The following is a 14,055-nucleotide window of genomic DNA, read 5'->3' as shown; positions in this document are numbered from 1 at the left end:
TATAGGCAGATGATTTTGCATGCATACAAGGCAAATATAATCTCAGCCAAGCCAAGAGGAATATCCCAAATATACCTTTGTTAAAACAACTCACTTTGAAATAATTTTAGAACGACTCTAAGAAATGCAAAGACAATTTATAGAGCTCCCCTGTATCTTTCACCTTGCTTCTTCAAATGTTAATATCTTACCTTAACCACAATACATTTATCATACTAAGAAATTAACACCAGTTCAATACCATTAACTGAACTACAGACTTTCTTTTGGACTTCACTAGTTTTTCCACCAATACGTTTTTCTCTTCCAGGATCCAATCTAGGATACCACAACACTGCATTTAATATAATTCGTTTTTAAACAAGCCAACATTTTATGATTATTTATTCTCTCTTGGTAAGAAAATGTGCTGGCACTCAGGGCAAAGACTTCGTCCTGCTCCTCACCATCAAAGAAAGCAATCCTTGACGGATCTGCCAGGCTCCAAAGGGAACAGAATTTGATCTACAGTGAGATAAAAACCCAGACAATGACCAAACCTCTTAACCCTCCATAAGCAGCCACAACCCTGGCCTCTCTCCACAGCAACTAACTGGTATTTAAAAGTAATTTATGTTAATTGCAATCGGGCATATATGAACATTACAAAGCAAGCTGGCTTCAAACAAGAAGGCTCAAGAGAGGAGCCTAACAAAAAATTAATTTTGTAAAAGACCTATTTCTTATTCCAACTTGTTTTTAAATATATGTTCTGAGTCACAGCCCATTAACTGCCTCAATTTATTAATAATCTCAGGGCAACCAACTATCTCAGATCGTGCAAAGATGAAATCTTGCATAAAAAAGAAAATGAAATATCTACACACAAACATTAAGCAGGTAGTCAGCTGTGATGACCAGAGAGGATTACCTTTTTTTTTTTTTAAACCAGAATTTGTAGGGCAAAGACAGGAAGGTACAGGCTCCAGAAACTCAAACTTCGTAAAGAAAAATTTTCTCCTCCGAACATGAGATTACCTGAGAAATGACTGGTTCAAAGAAAGCTCTTTGGAATTCCCTCCCCATAACAGAAATTTTTGATGGGAGGAGAAGGCCCCATATTCTCAAAGACCCTTCTTTTAGCTGAGGAAATGACGGTGCTGTTTTGGCATTTTAAAGCAAGAACAAATACTTTTGCTATAAAATCTACTTTGTAGATGGAATCAGTAAGACAGCTGTTTATACAGAAAGCCTTTCCTCTCTCTCTCCTTCCAAGTCCCTCCATGATTCGTATCAGTAATAAAACACTAACTGGAACAAAGAAAAACAGGGTTTGAAATAAAAGAGACAGAGGCACCAATAGCACCTCCCACTAGCTAACACCAGCTCAGCCCACTGATCTGAATGACGCTTCTCAACCAACCCCAGCGTAAAAGGAAAACAAAATCTCCCCAAGGCAGACCAACTTTTTGTTGCAGAGCCAGAAACTGGGTTCTTATTTGTGTAAAACGCTCAGTGGGTGTGACACACTTCATCTTTGATATGTCCTAGGCTTTGAAGCTGGCTCTTTTCAGCCACGGGGAACCTGGATGACTCACCAAGCACCCTTCCCTCACCCCTCCTCTCCCACCATGAGCTGCCTTACTAAGCTATTGGCAGGACCATCAGATTCATTCCCCTGAGTGACAGAGGCTCCAGGAGAGAAGGAGGGACAGGAAGGCACATGATCATCCATCATGGCAAACAAAACCTCAACAACCGTGTTTGCCCTGGAGGGTGAGCCCTTTCCCGCATCCCAGCTCTTTCCTGTCAGCTCGTCAAGGCTCAAGTCCAATGCCCCTTCCTCTGGGAAGCCTGCCCAACTCACCCCTGCACTCGTCCTCCCTCACAGATCCTGTCACACCTTCAGCATCCTTCACCTGTTGATTTCACACCAACACCTGTTGACGACCTGCCTCCCCAAACAGACTGCAACTCAGGAGCAAAGGAGCCCCCTTCCTCATCCCTGTAACCCCAGCACCATGCCCTGCACCCATCCCAGAGCAGGGGATCAACAAATGTTTGTTCAATGAATGAACACAACTCAGCTCCCCCCAGAAACCCCATTACTAAATGCTAATTACCACTAGCTGCATGAATAATGAATGAAGAAATGAGCTAACAACTGTCCCCTTGTTAGCCAAGTGGCCAAGTCCTTCGGGAGCACAAAGAAGGGATCGACTGACTTATGGCTGTAGTCGGATGGTTCAAAGACGAGACGGCCTGTCTTAAAGGGTGTGCAAGAGGCAGGGAAGGAGGGCCACGCCCGATCTGCAGCTGGCAGCACCCAGAGATTTTACCAATCAAGCTCCCTTCCCCAGGGCAACAAGCTCCCTGGAGCTGGTCTTTGTGTGGCAAACTCAAGAGATGTCAGCAGGAGAGCCCAGCTGTCCGAGGACAAACTCACCCTGCCAATAGTGCCACGCCTTGACTCCCTCATCTGCCACGGCCCCCTGCACCTGCCAGTACTTCAAATTCAAAGCCAGATGCTCAAAACAGCACCCAACTGGAGTGCTGTACCAGAGCAAACAACCAGGCAAGATTTATGAGAAAGGAGGCACCCATCTCTTCCCCACTCCCTGGAATAGAAAGGTCAAACGAATATTCGATTGGGTGCCAGTGGGAGCCAGAGGCTCCCAAGTCTGGGATTCATTCTATCCATCAAAAAGAAGCAAGCCCTCCTCAGAAAGCCTTCGCTGAAGTCACCTGTAGGGCTTGTCTACCTCCCAGTCCCACACCTCTGGGGAGAGGCAGAACCAGAGATGTACAAACACACGTGAGAGAGACACAGGAACTTTTGTTCAGTCGCTCTGAACAACCCTTAGAAAAAGTAAACATGCATCACCTGTTCATCTATGACATCAAATATCCCGTATTCCTTAAAAAAAAAAAATAAGAAACACTGATTATATATTCAGAGGATGTGTTTTATATCCAAGAAAACATTATGATCAGATACTGAGCCTTTTCAAACCTGTAAATAATCCAGTAATGGCAAAGTACCACAGAGCACTGTCTCTGCTTTCGGGGGCGGAAGGGGGAGGCGGGGAAGGGCTCCATAGTTGGGCTCTCACATACCCCTTGGTGGTTCATACTCCAAGCCAGAAGCAGGACGTGTCACATGAAGGTCCTTCCAACGGTGAGCACCCTCTCCCCAAGCCTGACCTGCCGCCCCAGGCTCTGGAGCAACCACCACTCCTGGTTCACCAGGAGTAGCTCTGAAAACCACAGGCGCTCAATACCGCTGACCAAGCAGGTGGACTTTTTTTTTTTTTTAAACTTGTTGAGCATAAGCAGTCAATTGTTCAAATGTCCTCAGTTTTGCAATAGAGGCCCTCTACAAAGGAAATAAAATCTTAATGTTTTGGTTTAAAAGATTTAGCGCATGACTTCAAAGGATCTTATTCTGAAATCTTTGGTGTTGGCAATGAACTCTCTCCTCGACACAGCTTGTTCCATAAGCCAAGGTTTTTGTATACTGGGTTTTCTTAAAGTGGGGCATGCCTACAAGGAGGAGGGTCCTTTCACAGAGTATGAGGGGACGTTTGCATCTCCTTGAGTTCCCTGAAGTCTTAAGCCCCTAAGGCAACTGACAGAAAGGCTGCAGAATCTCTTCCACCCTTCCTGGTCCCAGTCTTTGTGGAATAACCCACTTGCTCCCAAGGACAACCTGGAGTTGCCTCTCCATGTGGCTTCCCTGGGGCACTTGGTGACGGCCACGCAAGGTGATCCCAAGGTGAGGGCCCCCCATGACCCCTACCTCCATTTCCAACAAGCAGCCCAGGGGGATTCTTCCACCAGTACTGGCTCAGCACTGATTCACCATCTCTCCAGGTACCCCCACCCCACTCCCCGGGAATCACCAGGTCTACGGCACAGGGGATCCTAACCCTCACCCTTGCCTTTTCGTACTTACTCAGCTTCTGACCTTGTCCAGGCGCTACTCCCTCAGCTAAGTGTCCCCCACAAACCCCATAACACTGCTGAGAATTTTCTTTCTAAAACACGATTTGGTCCTGCCGTTGCTTACAAGCCTGCATGATTCCAGACTGCCTTCAGGAACAGGCTCCATATCTTAGCTCGAAATGCAAACTCTTTTCCTGTTTTTGCCCCCAAACCACCAGTCCAGCCTCCTCTCCCACCCAAACCCCGACCCCACCCTCCAGCTCCCTTCCCCTGGGGCCGCTGCCCCCACTGCTCTGCCCTGCCCTCACAGTGCCCCCAAGGACCTTCCCAGCCCCAAGTCCATCTCCCCACAAAGGCAGCTCTTCCATGGGCCTGTCCCCTCTGTCCTCTTGCCTCTGCCTCAGTCACAGCGTTCTCCACGGTCTCCAGCAGCTGTGCGCTTACAAGCTGGCCTCGCCTACCAGCCCCTCAAGGATGGGCGCTGCTTTGCATTTCATTTTCAGCCCTGTCTCCTCATCTCCAGCACAGTGCTCAGCCCACGGCGGAGGGAGGTATAAGTGGTCTCAGTCTGTGAATTTACCAACCCTCTCTTCCCTGCCTCAGTTCTTAGAATGGGGGGCTAACAAAGCTGGGGTCATGAGTTCCATACACCTGGGCAATGTGCCCTGCACTCAGGAAAAGCCCATTCGACGGCCAGCCACTACCTCTGGTCACAACAGGGGCGAGGCCAGAGTGTGCAGACAGCTCGACACGACCCAGTCCTAGTGCAGGAGCACGATCCCGGTGCCTGCCCTGCTGATAACGGGTCAGGTGTGTCATCTCCGTACAGAAGAAAAAGCAGCAGAGTCGATCCATCTTTCAGCATCCTTTAATGGTACTAAGCAGCATGTTTAGCTGTTATTTCAATAAGCCTTATTAAGACCCAATTTTCTTGGGTCTTCTTTCAGATTCTGCAGCATTAAAAGCCTTGCTGCTTAATTACATTAGGAGCACCTGTATATATTATGTGCAATAAATCAACTTTAATTTACCACCACACAAGGCTATTCATCTTCTCCGGGTTATTTATTGCTCAGTATTATTTTGGTGCTGAATTGTATCCTCTCCACTGGAAGAAAGAGCAGTTGGGGTAAGAAAAGGCAAAGCTGTACTTCAGGACGTTCTCCGATGCTGATACGCACGTACACAGCAAAAAGGAGAGGAACAGAAACATATAAGCGCATCTTGGCAATCTGCTCTTTGCTATTTTCCTAAAACACTCCCCAAACGTTTTCATGTTTTCTTTTGCACGCGTGCACACACACACACACCAGTCACCCACTGAAACAGCACAACCTGCAAAACAGGCCCAGAGCTCTTGCCAGCCAAGTGGAAACCAGGCATGGGGCGCTGGCTTAGCCAGACACAGGGACGTGCTTCAGACCAGAGCAGACGACTCTTCTGTCACCTCCCGGCCGCTGGTGCTGGCCCTGCCCTCGGATGGTGCAGGTGCGACCCAATCCAGGGGCAGAGATGAGCGTCTTGCAGCCACCCACGCCCACCACGCCCACCCAGGCAAACTGGAGTGCATAGAACTGTTTCCAGATAATCCGAGGTGAAGACAGACAGTGTGATGACACTGAGGGCCCTCATTCCTCGAGAATCTGAAAAATGCCGCTGAGGAGGAGTCATGAAGTTCTCTGCAGACCCCCCAACCTCACCACATCAGCACCACCTGCGCCCCTCAACTGAGAGCCCGACTTCAACACATCCAGGGAAGGGCCCACGTGATTCTTCTGCACAGTGAGTGTGAGAACCACTGTCATTAAGCCTCAAGAGCGAGGCTGACCAGCCACTCCAGAATAACGTGGCAAATAATAATTTCAGCGAGAGTGGCTTCGTCACTCCGTGCCAGGTTCTAGGCTCAGCCCTTTACTGCCACTAATTCCTCACAACCACCCTACAGAAGGTACTATGACTCTCACCCACATTCTACTGATGAGGAAATGGAGGCACAGAGAGACTACGTGGTTTGCCCAGAGTCCCATCTGCATGCCTGGCCAGGCAGTCTGGTTCCTGAACCTGGGCTTCTCAACCTCTAGGCTCTCCTACCTCTCCCAGCCCGGATCCCCACACCCGCTCCAGTTGGACAACAAGCACTTTTTGTTCTTAAATAAAAGGGAGGCAAACATCACTGAGACATCACAGGCTCCCTACGCAGCCTCAAAAGCCTTCAGATTCCCCCAAGATCAGTATGTAAAGCTACTGCTTGGCGACTGGCTGGCAACACCCAGGTCTTGTCTCCGAGCTTCCCACGGATCAGATTAAGCACGCTTCTCACTCGCTCGCTTCCTAAAAGCTAGAAAACTTCATGGGACACCGCGCCCACGGGCTGCCTTCCCCCAGCATGGCAGCCAAGCCGCTGGAAACTAAACTAACATCACGTCCGCCTCCTTCTCACCCAGGGGGCTGTGATGGATTTTAATGGCAAACAACTGACTATTTTTTACAAGACCAGCAGCCACATTCAACTTGCATTTGATAATTTGCCTTTAATCAGGCCCTAGGAAAACCCCAGGCCAACCTATCTCACCAGACGCCCCCTTCAAGGCTCATCTTACAGACGACAGAGAAGGAATAAAAAGGTGACAGAGAGGACAGCAGAGTCCAGGCAAGAAAATTTTTTTTAACAAATTCATGTCAAATAAAAGTCTATTTTGTGGATGCAGAGGGGGCGGCTCCAGAGAGAACACGTGTGTGCAGAGGACGGAAGGGCAGGTCAAACTGGTGAGCTTGTAACCCAACTCCTGGAGGAGTGTGGGACCAACAAGGGACTGCCGAGAACCCGAGTCCAAAGTCCCTATGCAAAAAGAAGTTCCCCTGCGAAAAGCTCCACAGAGAGACTGGCTGGGGAGGAGGGTGGGGAGCAGCCCTCTGTCGGACCTTTCACTTGACCAGAGAGAGGGCTGTGGGGTCACGGCCTGGCCCAGGTGACCTCCCTGAGTGCCTTCTTGCTCTTGAATGCCAAGAAGACCTCACTGTGCCGGTTCATGCAGAACAGAACCTCGGAACACACACAAACCTTCCCCCTTCTTGAACAGAAGCCACCGGTGGGGCTAAACCAGTGATTTTCAACCAGAGGCGACTGCGTTGCCCAGGAGACATCTGACAAGGTCTGGAGACATTCTCAGGCATCACAACAGGGGAAAGGAGTGCCACTGGCTTCTAGTGGGTAGAGGTCAGGGATGAGTCAAGCATCGCACAATATGCACAATGCACCCCACTGCAACTAAAGAATTGTCCAGCCCAAAATCTCACCAGGGCTGAGGCTGAGAGACCCTGGGCTGGAGTACTGAGAGTAAACACCCACAGTCTTCCAATCTTCCCACGGCCGCCACGCCTTCTCCCACCACCCTCTCCCACCACCACGCTAAATCAAGCAAGAATTCAAAACCAAGCCAGAGTGATGGGTAATCTGGATACCGAGGACCATCCTTAGCTGACAGCTGAGAGTCTGCGTGGTTAGCACCTCCCTCGGTATCTGGTGCAAGCTGCTCTCAGACGGGCCAAAGAAAGGGAGGGGGACCCAGGAGACACTGGGACTCCAACTGTCTAGAATGGACTGAGAGGTTAACCCTAATTCACCAGACCTCAAGGGGTGGGGGTAGATTCCACAGAAGAGAGAGGAGGGCATGACTAACCTTCCAGGGCCTGGAGGCCCAAACAGCACACGGGAGGCCCTCCATCCAAATCAGCAAAATTAACCAACTAATAATAAGGTTTGATGTCTGCACAGCCTCCTTCCCTTCACCACCACAACAGCTGGGTCTGAACAACTGGCACTGAGTAAGCACCTACTGAATGCCAGACATTGTGCTAGGTGCTCTAGGAAACGTGTGTCTGTCCCCATAGCCACCAGGCAAGTCTTATTATGCTCACTTTATATATGACACACATGAGGCTCGGAGAGGTCATGTAACTTGGCCAGATCACACAGCCAGAATTCAATCCCAGAACTGTCTCTAAGAGGCCCTATCTACCATACCACATCGCCCCTCTTCTCCCAAACATCCCCCGGCAGAGGAATGGAGGAATAAAGCAGGAGGAAGCCCCAAATCTGCCCTGGGGTCCCCCTGCTGCTCCTGGTGCCACCCTGAGCCTGCTCTCCCACACCGAGCCCTACTGCTGTTTCCAGAAGGGGACAGTCTGATCACATCTGTCTGGTCTAGAGGGTCCCGTCTAGAGCAGCACGATCCCCTTACTGCTCCCACAGCGGGCACTGTCGCAGGTGCCCTCTGACTGCGCAGAGCGGGGCAAGCGCAGGACCGGCTGAAAGGTACATCCTGCCCCTCCAGGCAGGGCCTGTGACGGACCCCGTTTGACTGCGCGTAACTCACAGAAGGATGGCGAGGAGCCTGAGCTGGCCACGCGTGCAACTCTAAAGGTTTAACAAGGCAGGAAGAGGGCTCACTAATGCCCCAGTTAGGAACAGAAAGGCCGAGAAGCACAGCGAGCCTCTTACCTAGGCTGATGCCCCAGCCCCCTACCACCTGTGTTTGGACACCCAACACAAAGCAGAACATCAAACACCAAACACTAACCAAGGAGTACAGAACAGAGGCACGTGACCAGCCAGGTCCAGGGAGAATCAACACTTAAGACCCTGGGAGTGAGAAGCCAGGTCAGGACTGGACCCGGGGACACCGGCGGTCCTCCAGCTGAAAACCGTCCTAACAAGCTCCCCATCTCCACTGCACCCCTTCCCCAGGGCTGGCCATGAAGGATTCGTGGAAGAGATGACCCGTCAACCAACCACACAGCGCCCACACTCAGGTGCCCCCAAGTTCATCAGGGTGGCTGCACGGAGGGTGGGTGCTCCCCGAGGGAAGCAATGTGGTACCGTATCCTTTCTCTGTTCGACACTAACTTCCCACACGAACAAGGCAAGGAGGCATTCTCGGGCTCCTCACGAGGCCCCAGGGAAGGGGCTTAGTATGAAGTTTAGCCAAAAAAAAAAAAAGAAGAAGAAGAAAAGAAAAGAAAATGAAACAAACAACAAAAAAGAGCTTTTTGAGACCACTTATTTGCCGAGTACTACAGACACATGAATACGGAACAAATGCGCTTGCTTAAAAAAAAAAATTCCCAATGCCAAGAGAAACCCTGCATCAGAAATCTCTGCAGTCCCTCCAGGCCAGCCCCTCTCTTGGCCTCTGCTTTGTCACCAGAATTGCGTTCTACCCTGCGGGACCTGCGCCTCCCAGCCAGCCTCACCCTACCTCTGTTTTAATGAGCGGTACCTGGGTCTCTTCCCAAAGCTGCCTGCTCTCTACCAGAACACACCTTTCCTAGTTGTTTGTTCACTTTAAAAAAAAAAAAAAAAAGGCACGGGGGAAGCAGGTTTACTGGGAGGTCATTTTGCCTTAGGAAAGGAACAAATTAAGTTGAGGCCCACAGCAGCCTGGGGAATACACGCTCCATCCAACAAGCGACCTTGGGAAAGGTCACTGGCAGCCCCTTGTTTATGGAGCCCGGATACCAAGGCATGGTCACCTCTAAGAAGCACAACTAGCAACAGGAGCACGCCAAACTCTTTTATTGGGTCCCTCTTAAACACTCCAGAAAGCCCGTCCAATTCCTTGCAGAGTAGTGAAAAACAAAAGTGCTCTCAGCAGGAGGGGGAAGCCAGGACGCGATTATGAGCAATTAGTAAATCAATGACTCTCAGAGACACTGATTTAGGCCAGCAGTTCTTATTAGCGACCCTCGAGGAAAACTTAAGGACAAAGCTTCAAGGGGGGTGTCGGGGGGGGGGGTGGAATCGTCACAAACCACCTTCAGAGTTCTCCCCTGACCCCAAACACTTAAAAATCTGGGCTCAGCCTTTGAAGAAAAATCTCTTTGTACGTTGTTTCCTTAAATGCACGCACGCACGCACTCACACAAACAAAAGGAATGTGTGAGGAATCCTGAAACTACAGCCACCAGTTCTGTTGGCCCATGTAAAATGACTGTCCCCAAATCCTGGAGACAGAACAGAGTCAGGTATCAGTCAAATGAGAGGAAGAAAGAAAAACAAGAGGGGAAGAAGGGAGGGAGGTGAGGGAGGGAGAGAGAAGTTACCTGGCTGATAGGAACGGCATGACTCTTACTTGCCCTCATCAGGAAGGTGGGGATGGAAAACAGATTGGGTCTCCACTCCCACCGCGTCCACCCAGGATGAAAATGTATCGATTCCTGGCACAGAAAGAACTCTTACATTTTTTTTTTTTATTATAACCCCTCATCCATCCAAACACCTGTTCAGGAAACCATCACAACATGATAGAAAAGGTTATTAGAAGCCTTGCTAACTGATGGGCAATGAGAAAAGAAAACATTTCTAAAAATACATCGTTGCTTGCTGGGAAAATCGGGTTCCATTTACACGGAAATCCTCAGGAATACCTCTTTGGGGAGATGTTCCTGTAACTGTTTTTAAACGTTCAGTTCTATGCGGCAGAATTCAAAACAACTGCTAAGAACACAGCAACTTCCCAGGTACAAACGCGGGTGCCAGGTCTTCCACAAACGGTTTGATTTCCAAGTTGCTAACAGCACGCAGCTACGCAGACTCTCCTCTGGGCCTCAGTCCTGAACAGTGTCGTGCCACCCACTCCCGTTTGTCGTGCGCGTGATTTTCTTTCTGATGTGCAGGTACCAGGAGAGGCACCGAGGGACGGTGGGTTCAACATGAAACCGTAAAAAACGCCAACTAGCCTCTTGAACAGAGAGCCCTGTCTAGGCCCCACTGCAAACTTCTTTTTTGGCTCACTAGTTTGGTTTTTACCGGTTTGTTAATCTATTTACTCTAAGCAGTTAGAAGAAGATGGCAAAAGAAAGCAAAAACAAAGGCTTTCCTCCTAGGAGGGGAGAAAACCGGTATCCTTGAACCTAAAGAACTCTCCCTCGCTCCATCTTGGCCTCCCTGAAAGTTGCTCCCTAACCTTGAAAATACAGTCTGTTCCCAGCCCTCCTGCAGCCCTCTGTGCTTGGCCCCGACAACCACGTTGAGGAATCCTTATCTGAAAAGGCGAGTCCTAGCTGAGGGATGCAAATCACTTTTTTTCAAGTTGGAAAGAAGAAACTTCTGAGAAACTGAAGCTAATCTCTGCACCGAAACCTCCTCTCCCTTCCTCCCTCCCTCCCTCCCTCCTCCGAGGCTCCTGGAAAGGGAAGGGGTTAAGGCACAAACAAACCCAAACCCTCATCCCTGCTCAGCTCAGCTTCAACAAATTGTTACCAACTTGCCTTCCCAAGGCAAAAAAAATTAAAAAATAGAAAGCAGTTTTAATTCTCAACCCCTCTACTCCCGTTCCTGTGCAGCGGACTCCCCCGGGGGCATCCTTAAGCACCCCCCTCACGATTCTCATCTCTGTAGTGACCAAAACAACCCTTCACCAGGATAAACAAGAATCCCAAACTTAAAAACTTCCTTTTTCTCAATAACTGTCTTTTACAGTATTTTAATTAAATGCTTTCTTTAAAACTCCAGGTCAGAGTGTTTTATGTGTGATTAGAGTCAAACCACACCACCCCATCTCCTCCTACACCCAGCCTTACCCCCAGTCACTTAAAAAATATATGTATTTTCCAGATTTCAAAGCCAGCTGTGGCTGCACAGCTGTAGGCAAACAAACTCATCAAGAGAAAAAAAAAAACCCACATACACACCTCTAAGATACATACATAGAACACACAGGTTTATTTTTTGTTCGGAGTGAGAGACACAGGAGAGCGAGCTCCAGGCCAGCAGCTGAACAGCAAACACCACGCAGGGTGGGGTGGGACAAGGCCTGAGGCTTCAGGACAGCTGACACCAGGGCCACCTTGGAGCCTCACAGCCAGGCGTCCCTGGGACAACCAGCAGGGCGGAGGGGCGGAGGGGCCAACAGAGCACTTTCATTAAAGAGAAAAAAAAGTGCACAAGGATGAAAAGAAACAACACCCCAACACCGCTCAACTCTGCAGGCCCCTTTGCGGAATTAAAAAGCAAAATAAAGCTTCGGCCGGCTGATCAGAACATCAGAGCCGCGGGCTTCCCTGGTGAGAGCCTCCCTGCGCACACTTCAATCGCCCGAAGTTGCCTATTTTTGTTGGCACCACGTCCCTTTAAAGGCTGTTTACAAACACAGAGCGATCGATATTTCCTAACTCAAGGGTATCCTGAATGGGAACAGAGCCCCGCTGGGCGCACTGGGAGTGCTCCCCGCGGCCCCTGGGCTCCGGGAACACTACCCCAGAGACTGCAATTCCGGGGCGGCCACGTGTGTCCCACCCACCACCACCCCTTTCACATCCTTCACGGACTTTGTGGCTGGGGAGCCAGATTTCCTCCTCCCATTCGTTGCCTTTCCAGGGTCTGGCTGGAGTTTTTGTTTTGTTTTGTTTTGTTTTTTGCTGTTATGTGTTATTTTGAGACTTTTTGGTTTGGGGGATTTGGAAGCAGCTATTTCTTTCCCCCTTTCTCTGCCTTTCTTTCTTTTGTATCTAAATGCATTTTCACATGCTCTTTAAGTGGCTTAAGGCTTAGCATCCATCTCAAACACATCTATAATGGATCAGGAGCCAAAAGCTGTTCCTGATTATCACAGACAAATCAAGCACCCCTCAGTTAGGGGGACGGGAGAGAAAGACAGGCGCTCTTTTAAAGGTCTGGGATACCAACCGACTTCTGGGTTCTGCCCACAGAGGAAGCCCTTCAGCCCCAGGGGCTGACATTACCACTGACCCCTCTGCTTATAAACTTCCCAGCCACCCACACTGGAGAGTTTACGGGCGAGGATGCCACACCTAGTGGAACAGTGCTTTCTAGAAATCCTGGTGCGTTTGATGGGGAGAGTAGGGGAGCGGGGAGGGGCACACGAGCTCCCTCTCCCCTGAAAAAGGCAGGCCCCCACACAGAGAACACAGCTGCAGAAAGATGAAAAACATTTTACTGTTTAAAGAGCAACAGAGGGTTGCTGGACATGGGCAATTTAAAATTAAATGCAACTCCCGTCACAGCCGTTTGCAGTTAAAGGTGAGCACCTTTTTTTCAAAAGCAAAATCATCCCTGCCAGAAGGGCTGCCTTCCACTCAGGGACCCAGATGCCGCCTCAAATTATTAAAGCTTTAATAGCTGGCCACCCAACTGCCTGGGAAGGCAAGCCTCTTCCTTAACATATTAAAAAAAAAAAAAAGTCTTGCCCCTCCACTCTGTCCACGGAGCATAGAATAAACGCTTTAGAGAAGGTGAGTAATATCTTGTCGCTGAGGTAAAGGACTCAATTATAAAACCTTCAGAAGGATTCTCAAGGCGTATCTACCTACTGTGACAGCGACTTATGCAAAACCGAAAGACAAGCTAAAATATTTCCCCTCTACCCACGGCTCAGAACAGAGAGGAAGCGGGGAAGGCGACGGGGGTTGGGGGGGTGGGGAAGCTGGCGTCTGACTCGAAGCTGCATCCTCTGTGCTGAAAGGTGAGCAGCCAGACACACACGCACACAGACGCACGCACACACGCTGCAATCCCCTCGCGGAGAACCGTCAAGAATTAGGCCCTTGCTAATTTTAGGATCGGATGTACTTCCACAGCAGGGGAGGGGGCAGGCGTTCTTCAGGCCTCTGCCCTGTCTCTGGGCGAAACGAAACCCTTCAAGATGCCTCGGAGGAGCAGCAGAGCTCACACAGAGAAACTTCCAGACTTCTGCTATCCGTGAATCCTCGGGACACGTGGTCTGGTCCTCCAGGCTGCTTTCCAGCCTCCCGAAGCCCTCTGCAGGCGTGCCCGTCTAGCGCTCCCTCCCTCTGACCACAGGACCTCAGTGCCACTCACACCCTGCATCCAAAACGAACCCCAGTGACCCAAAGCAAAGACCCACCAGACCCCAAGGTCACCAAACAAGAGACACCAACGCAGGCCGAAACCAAGCTTCGGAGTGGCAACTCCTCGTCTCCTGGCTTTGATCTCAGAGGAAATAAAGCCAGAGCAGTCAAAGCGGGAACAGACTGCAAACACTCCTGTCCCCAGTCGGCCACTTCAACCTGGCCCCACGGAACATCCAAACCGAAGACGCGTTTTCAGGTTGTTTTATCTCCACCAGGCTCCTCCACCTCGTTCTGAGCATC

The 14,055-nt window shown here is 49.9% G+C and overlaps 1 protein-coding gene across 8 annotated transcripts in view; it reads right to left on the bottom strand.

Annotated features, from left to right (window-relative positions):
• Positions 1-14,055, bottom strand: part of MSI2 (musashi RNA binding protein 2) — a 376,222-nt gene that overhangs the window by 339,213 nt on the left and 22,954 nt on the right. For 5 of the 8 annotated variants that reach the window (XM_072940162.1, XM_072940161.1, XM_072940166.1 and 2 more), the window contains one exon: positions 2,864-2,896. The exons of the other annotated variants lie outside the window; for them this stretch is intronic. In XM_072940162.1, the coding sequence (XP_072796263.1) occupies positions 2,864-2,896 (33 nt within the window). The remainder of the gene's footprint in view (positions 1-2,863; positions 2,897-14,055) is intronic. 8 annotated transcript variants of the gene reach the window in all.

Source organism: Vicugna pacos, chromosome 16 (assembly GCF_048564905.1).
Source record: "Vicugna pacos chromosome 16, VicPac4, whole genome shotgun sequence".
Taxonomy (NCBI): Eukaryota; Metazoa; Chordata; class Mammalia; order Artiodactyla; family Camelidae; genus Vicugna; species Vicugna pacos.
Note: the sequence above shows the minus strand (reverse complement) of the source record. Positions and strands in the feature narration are given on the sequence as shown.